This window comes from Acanthochromis polyacanthus, chromosome 8 (assembly GCF_021347895.1).
Source record: "Acanthochromis polyacanthus isolate Apoly-LR-REF ecotype Palm Island chromosome 8, KAUST_Apoly_ChrSc, whole genome shotgun sequence".
NCBI lineage: Eukaryota > Metazoa > Chordata > Actinopteri > Pomacentridae > Acanthochromis > Acanthochromis polyacanthus.
This window is the reverse complement of record NC_067120.1, coordinates 1,401,518-1,409,184: the sequence shown is the minus strand read 5'-3', so window position 1 is coordinate 1,409,184 and position 7,667 is coordinate 1,401,518. Positions and strand designations below refer to the sequence as shown.

Sequence of the window (7,667 nt, the reverse complement as noted above, 5' to 3'; positions counted from 1 at the left end):
CAATTCTGGAGCCAGATGCTACGTCCATCTTTATTTACAGTCTATGCGTTAGCCAATCTTTTTGACTTGTGACTCTGCACATTTGAGCTGGTGGAAAATCGCCTCTAATGAAGGGCACAAAGTGTAGCACAATCCAAGGTGGCGTACAACCGGAGAATGGAAACAAAACCGTGTTCTCGCACCACATGAGGACGTATTCATCCACCAGCTAGTTCCACGTAACGATGAAACACCGTAGGCCGTAAACCGACTTAACTTTTATTCTAATTCATTGACGTGCATTTTTAAGCTGCTTTGTTCCTTCTGAGGCCGCAGGAAACAAGGAGTTCCATTCACAACAAAATGATTTTTAATAAAAATGTAAAAACATGGGGCTGAGTCATTCAGTCACAACTCTCCCTCCGGCCGATGAGTTGCTGCAGTCGTGAGTGGAGAGAGGGAACATTCATCTGAGAGAAACTTTCTTTTTCTTGTCGTTTTTACTCATTTCTCTCGTACTGTTAGAAGTATTTGCCATGTTGTTTTTCTGTTTAGCGTCACGGCGGTAAGAGGGAGGATGATGATCCACACGACAGACGATCCATCTGGTGTTTCTGCTGAGTCTCCATCATCACCTTACTCCATCAAAACACCTCACACTCCACCACGTCAGTCTCCACGCTCCTCCGTCTTCGCCTCACCAGCAGCAAGCGAAGTTTATCTGCACAGCCTCCAAATCACAGTTGGAATCTCAAAGGGCTTCCTGACGCCCACGGTACGGAACAATGAATGCATGCGGCGACCTCTTTGACCTTTACACTCGAGATGAGCAAGAAATACTCCCACTAAGAACCTCAATTTCAAATCTGAGTAGGTGTGTTAGAGAGCGTTTAGCGTGTGCATGTGGAAGCAGGAAAAAAAGCCGGCGAGGGAGGAAGACATGGATTTACAAACTTTTGATTGATCTGTTTAGATGCTTCAACTTTCAGAATAAATTAGAGGGGGAATTTATTATGCGGTTATGTGGTGGTGTTCAGAAAAACAGTTTGAGCCGAGCAGGCATGTAAATGAGACAGAAAGAAAACAAAGAGGAGCAGCGGAGGAATTTGAGGAGAAAATAAGCACAAAGAAAGGCAGCAAAGGGGGAAAAAATAAAGACGCAGACTCTGTCCTCGTTCTGGTCGTGCAGAGAAAACTGTACGAGTCGTGCAATTTGTGTTCAGCAGGGGAGTGCAGATGTGTTTGGAAGCAGCAACGTATGTGATGAGCCTGCTGACAAGATCCAAAGCGAAGGCTGAAAGAAGGACCAGACAGGAGATCCATCCCAATGAAACCCACAGAAACACCCTCTGCTGTACCTGCCTGCCTGCACTCAAGCAATAAACGAGATTTTACGAGCAGCAGAGTGAAAACAACAAGCCTGTTTGTGTGCAAAAACCTAATCTGGTGTTTTAGGATCATGACTCTTCACAACAGTAAACATTAATTATCTCACTTACATTCTTCCTGGTGATATTTAAGCTTTTTTTTCTGTAATTTGGGAAACAGTTGCATCATTTTTCTTTCTTTTTTTGCTGCCAGGCTTAATAGAAAGGCTTAGTAAAAGAGGCTTAATAGCCTCATAATATCACCCTCATTTGTTTAGAGAGAGCGTTCAGACGAGGGCCTTAAAAACACTCAGCTCCATTTATTTCCAGCGGCTGCGGTTCGAGGACAGTCAATTAACAGCAGCAGGGCGAATCATTTATAAATTGTAAACGTAATGAGAGGTTTGTGTGGAAACGGTGACGTCCAGCCCTTTGACTGAATGAGCAGGATGGGTGTAGAACTTCTGAAGCAGGTATGATGTCTGCTGAAGATATGAGGAACCTGATATGTACTTATCTGATCCACAAAACCCCTGAAGTGTGAGAACAGAAGCATTGGGAACATATCGGCTGACAGGAGCTGTCATTCTTATTTGTTTTCCTGCCGTGTTGCTGACACACACAGTTTGAGTTTTTCTGTATGTTTGAAAGTCAGGATGCTGTCTTCAGTTTAAATCAGCCTCGTTGGTCTGGAGCAGGGGTGTCCAACATGAGGCCCGTGGTCCAAAAGTGGTCCTCCAGAGGGTCCAATCCGGCCCTCAAAGTGTAAAAATTACAGAGAAGACATTAACTGCAGATTGTAAATTAGTCAAACTATAAATTTAAAATTATTTGTTTTGATCAGGAAGTAAAATTCTAGATTGTTGTTCTTTTGTCATGATGTGTCTCATTTTTGTAATATTTTGTCTTGTTTTTGTTGTTTTTTTTGTCTGATTTTTTAAAATTTGTCTCATGTTTTTGTCATTTTGTTTCTCATTTTTTCATTGTCCCTAATTTTGTAATATTCTGTTTTGCTTTTGTTGTTTATTTCTTTTTTGTCTGACTTTTGTCCAATGTTTTTGTCATTTTGTTTCTCGTTTTTGTCGTTTTGTGTTTCCTTTTTGTTTCGCTTGTGTTTTTTGTCTGATTTTTGTCACTTCTTCTTTTTTGTTGTCTATTTTTGGATCATTTTGTTTCTGTTTTGTCATTGTTTGTCTCGTTTGTGTCATTTGTGTAATTTTTTAGTCCATTTTTTGTCACTTTGTAATTTTTTTGGCAAGTTTTTGTCTCTTTTTTATTGTTAGCTTCGTGTTGTTTGTCTTGTTTTTGTCATTTTGTGGCACGTTTGTGATATCTTGTCTTGTTTTTGTTGTTTTTTTGGACCTTTATGTAGACACTCGGATCTGGAAGTTGTAATGTGGAAATGATTAACTGAGACTGAACGTTGCTGAAACTGAATTTATTTTTCTTCGGAAATTTCAGGTTGTTCAATTTTTTTTTTTTTTTGCAAAAAGTTCCCTAAATGTGAACATTTTCAGAATGTGTTTTTTATTTTTTTTGCACTAAACCAAAGGAAACATTCGGACTTGTATTTTCCTGGTCTGGTTCACTGGAGATCACATTGGGCTGAATGTGGAACCTGATCTAAAATGAGTTTGACTCTCCTGGTCTGGAGGCTTCTTCTATTCTTGCTTTTCTTTTGTTACAGAGGAGATTTCTATCTTCTTCACATTTTACTGAGCATTTAGCATGTTTCCCTGTCTGTCATTTGTCAGAATGTGTTTTATTTAGCTCCTAAAAGTGTCCACTCTTGGTTTCTTTTTATTGCCCTGCTGTTTCATATTGACCTCCAGCCTGCTTTCTCTTTTTTCATTATAGTTCCATCTTCACATGTGCTCAGCTTTGCCATTTCTTCCATTTATTTGTGCACATTATTAACGTTGTGTCTTGTCTTTGCAGTAGTTTGTGCTTCGTCCTTCGTATTTCTGGATCTGGACCTACCAATCTTCTCTGTTGTCTCTTTATATCTGCTATCCTTTTCTCTTTCCCCTTTCTTCTAACCCTAGCTGACTCAATATAAATGGTTATTCCTCCACACTGGTGCAAATGTGCAAACTCATAAGAAATCTTTGGATTTGTAGGGTTTTCCATGCATATATTTGCAAGATTTAATTTGAATTAGAATCTGTAATTACTAAAACCGTGGTCTTATTTTAGTGTGGTAAATCTGTATTTTATATCACTTTCCAGGACTTTATAATATTTATTATGCTCAGGTAAATTAACACCATAAATCACACTGTAACATCTGAATTTAAAAACTTGATATTAAAACTGCAGTTTCTTTTCTGGAAAGCACTTTGGCTCAACAACTGTTTTAAATGAGATATATAAATTGTCTTGACTAAAACTTAAGTTTCACTTCATGACTGTCAGAATATTTTGAAAATTGAAAAATAAAATTTAAAAACAAAAACAAAAACATTTCCCAATTGATCGTTTGTGTTTTTGCCCCAATCCAACTCATTTAACACTTAGCATCTGCTGATACCATTTTTCGAGATGTTACACACATGAGGTGTTGTACCTTGTTGTACTTTCAGTTTAATATTACAGTAACCAGAGGAGGTGGGCAGTTCTGGGCAGAGAGCATTATGGGTTGTTATTCAGCACAGGGGCACCATGACAGAGTCTTCTGTGAGGCTTAATGACCTTCACTTTGTCAGACATCATCATGTATTTATGACTTTTCCAGCAATATCAGCACATAAAAAATAGCCACGTGTATATTCTCAGTTCATAAATGACTGACATTACAGCAGACAGTATATAAATTATTCAGTTTACAACAGTGGGGTTAAACTTCGGCTCGCTTGCTGGTACTGATTAGTTAAAAACTGCTGTTACCTCTGTGAGCTGCTCCCGGCTCTTCATAGAATACAAACATGAGAGAGGCATTAAATCCTGCAAGAAAGCACATAAGGATATTTTCACACAAAAAAAAAAAAAAAAAAATCAGAAGACTCCTTTAATAATAAAAAAGACGTCACAACAAAGCAAATATCTTTAAAATGTTATTCTCCTTTGATATTTCTGAGAATGTGAAGTAAAAACTGACTTGGGGTTCAGCTAGCTATTAGATATATAATGACCTGTAGCCTTTTTTTAAGTAGCAAAACATCAACAAAGCTACTGAGCCTGACTAATCCAAGCATCAGAACTGCTATAAGCTGACTTAATACCTGATGTGCATCTGTGCTGCTAATATGAGGATTCATTATCCTCATATTAGAGCTATGATCATTACTGTGGAATAAAATGCATATTTTTTTACTTAAGAGATCAGCATCTCTTTACGGTTTGAGTACACAGATGGATAATGAACTTAGCCGGTGTAATCCAGCACATCTAACCGTGCAACGCTGGATTGCGTCATTGGGACTGACACATTCAGGGCCATATGTTCCTCCATCGTGTTTATAAATCCTACTGCATCTATAGGCAGTGAAATTAGATGCCATGTGGGCAACACACAGGACAACTTTATTCCCAAAATATTTGCTCTGGACTTACTGGGATTCTGGGAAGAAAAAATAAATAAAAATCCAATTCAAAGCTCCTTCATGAAGTTGAGTTTTAGGCAGTGCCCAGCGGGGGGGTTTTAATCCCAACTTTAATCTAGATTACATCCACATCTGGCATGTCCCTGCACGCCTCACCATCCTTCTTGGACCCCATGCTGAGGCGGACTACTTTTCTCAGAAAAACTATGACTCAACCGGCATGGAGGCGATCCCAGGACTTAGAGGAATCGGTTTATCCCACACCTGAACATGAAACATTATGCAGAGCCTGTTTAGTTGCGCTGCATTACCGAACATCTCCGTCTTAAAACGTGGATTTGTGCAGAAACGTGGCTCCCGTCCAGTGTGCTGTAATTGTGTACATGAAAACAAGGAGGTGATGTAAGAAGGGGGATTGTGACAGAATTTACTGAATACTTATCTGTGAGGCTGGGACAGCTGCTTCTGCTCCTTCTCCTCTCAGAAACGTTCAGGACTCTGATTGAGCATCCCGGACAAGCCGAGGAGATTAGACCGTCATACCCGGAACAAACCAAAAACGCTGCAGCCCAGAGAATGGATTTCTCTCAGATTACGAGGAGAGCTTTTATTTGGAGCGTTGCAAAGTACATTTCATGGTTGTTAGCGTTCACTCTCTTTCACTCAGACTTCCTCCTTCGCTAAAACAAACACTAATGTTTTCTCTCCATCCTTTCATTTCCTCATTGGTTTAAAAAACAATTTGGATGACTCTGCAACATTTGAACACAGTTCACCTGGAGTTTATAGTAGAGATTAGAGAAAACATCGCTTCTGTAAGTTCGAGCATATAAATATACATGAGAGGGAGGTCGATATACGTTATATATAGGTCAAACTATGAGTTTGTTTCTATTTCTTCATGGCTTTAAGCTTCTCAAAAATAAAATAAGAGGAGCACTTCTTTGAATTCATGGCAGAAAAGTAGAGTATACCGTATGACACACATCTGAGATCATACAGGAGGCAACGTATTAAAAAGTAATGAGAACGAAACTAAAAGTTGCAGTCAGGCTTAGAAGTATTTTCACAGTGGAAGGAAGAGCAACTTTGGATTGAATATTGCATGTTTATGGAAGCAGCCTGTTACTAATATTGCTGCAGAGGCTTTCTGGTCCGGCAAAGTGGACCGTCCAATTTAAAGGGTTTAATGTCTTTCAGTTTCCGTGCAGTCTGCGATGTGCACACTTGTGCTCCTTATCAACACACTGAGGAGACACAGACATGCTTTTCATCCGATCTCTTTCTATCCAACACGGCACAGGTTCCTTCAGAACGTCATGGATCGTGAAGCCTTTGTTGCAATCGTCACTTTGCAGTACGTTTAACTGTATTTAACACAGAGATAAGTGGACTCACATCTTCTTGGAAGTTTAGGATTGAGTCAGTCAGTGAGAAAACTGTTCAAAAAGCTGCAGCTGGAAGGCTGTGGGTGTTGTTTCCTGCAGCCTCACCGCCTTTCCCCAGCAGAGCCAGAGACTCCAGAGAATGCACACTATCCTTATCCAGACGTAATCCCAGTCCAGGTGGAGCCGAGTCCTCCCTCCCTGCTTCACCTCCCGCCTCCTGCAGCTCCCCTGTAGCTGCAGCGGCCGCAGCAGCCGCGCATTCCTCTTTGAACAAGCGGTCGTGCTCCATCTTGAGCTCCTGGTAGGAGCGGGAGAACATGTGGAAGATGGAGGTAGCGGGGAAGGCCATGATGAGGATGCCGCTGAGGATGCTGCTCAGCGCCACTACCTGTCCCGGTATGGACCTCGGCACCATGTCGCCGTAGCCCACCGTTGTCATGGAGATAATGGCCCACCAGTAGGAGGCGGGGATGCTGCTGAAGTCATGGGCGCCCGTCAGCTCGCTCTCAGCCAAGTGGACCAGCGGGGAGAACAGAGTGACGGCCACACAGAGGAAAAGCAACAGAAGGCCGAACTCCCTGGTGCTGCGTCGCACCGTCAGCCCCAGCGTCTGCAGGCCCAGAGAGTGACGAGCCAGACGCATCACGTAGAGAATCCTCAACGCCCGCAGGATCCTCAGCACCAGGCCCAGCTTGTCTAAGTAGCCCTTACCTCCTCCTGGCCTCTCATGCGCCAAGTCCGGGTCCTCCTCTTTCACCACGAGGGAGACGTAGTAGGGCAGAATGGCCATGGCGTCGATGATGTTGAGCGGCCCGCGGAGAAACTCCAACTTGCTGCGGGCCTGAATGAAACGCAGGATGAACTCCAGGGAGAACCAGGCCACGCAAACCGTCTCTATGATGAACATGTTGTAGCATTTGGTGGAACACTCGCCCTGAGGGGGGGTGAGGAGGCAAAGGGGTTGGGGAGACGGGAGGAGGAAAGAAGATTGAGGATGAAACGAGCAGGGATGGACGGGGAGCAAGATGGATGGGAGGACGGGCACGGGGAGATGGAGAGAAGACAGAAATCCTGAGGTCAGATAATCGTCCTCAATCATTAATAAGTCATGAGTTACAGTCACTCAGCATGCTAAAACCACTGCAGCTGCACTCATAGATAACACAGAGACACAATCAATCAATTATTTCATTTGGGAAGACTTCAAAGATTAATTTAACACTCTGGGGTGTGGTGACAAAATGCAATCAGGCTTCCATGCCCTCTAACCACAGCATGAAGGAAAAGCGATGAAATGACAGAAACCTCTGTGGAAGAACGCTGAACACGGCTGGTAACTGTTTTTTTTAACGAACCACTAAATATATTCCACCTCCTCATATTTCCAGACA

General features: G+C 42.1%; 1 protein-coding gene and 1 long non-coding RNA gene across 2 annotated transcripts in view; both read right to left on the bottom strand.

Annotated features, from left to right (window-relative positions):
* Positions 1 to 331: 331 nt before the first annotated feature.
* On the bottom strand, positions 332 to 4,334 carry LOC127535182 (uncharacterized). The gene is made up of 2 exons (XR_007943846.1): positions 4,233 to 4,334; positions 332 to 2,103 (listed from the first exon to the last, which is right to left on the bottom strand). It is a non-coding gene; the product is annotated as an uncharacterized LOC127535182 (long non-coding RNA).
* A 1,131-nt stretch (positions 4,335 to 5,465) lies between these two features.
* kcng4a (potassium voltage-gated channel, subfamily G, member 4a) overlaps positions 5,466 to 7,667 on the bottom strand; it is a 35,510-nt gene continuing 33,308 nt past the window's right edge. The window contains exon 4 of the mRNA XM_022210305.2: positions 5,466 to 7,210. Within this exon, the coding sequence (XP_022065997.2) occupies positions 6,332 to 7,210 (879 nt within the window). The 3' untranslated portion in view covers positions 5,466 to 6,331. The remainder of the gene's footprint in view (positions 7,211 to 7,667) is intronic.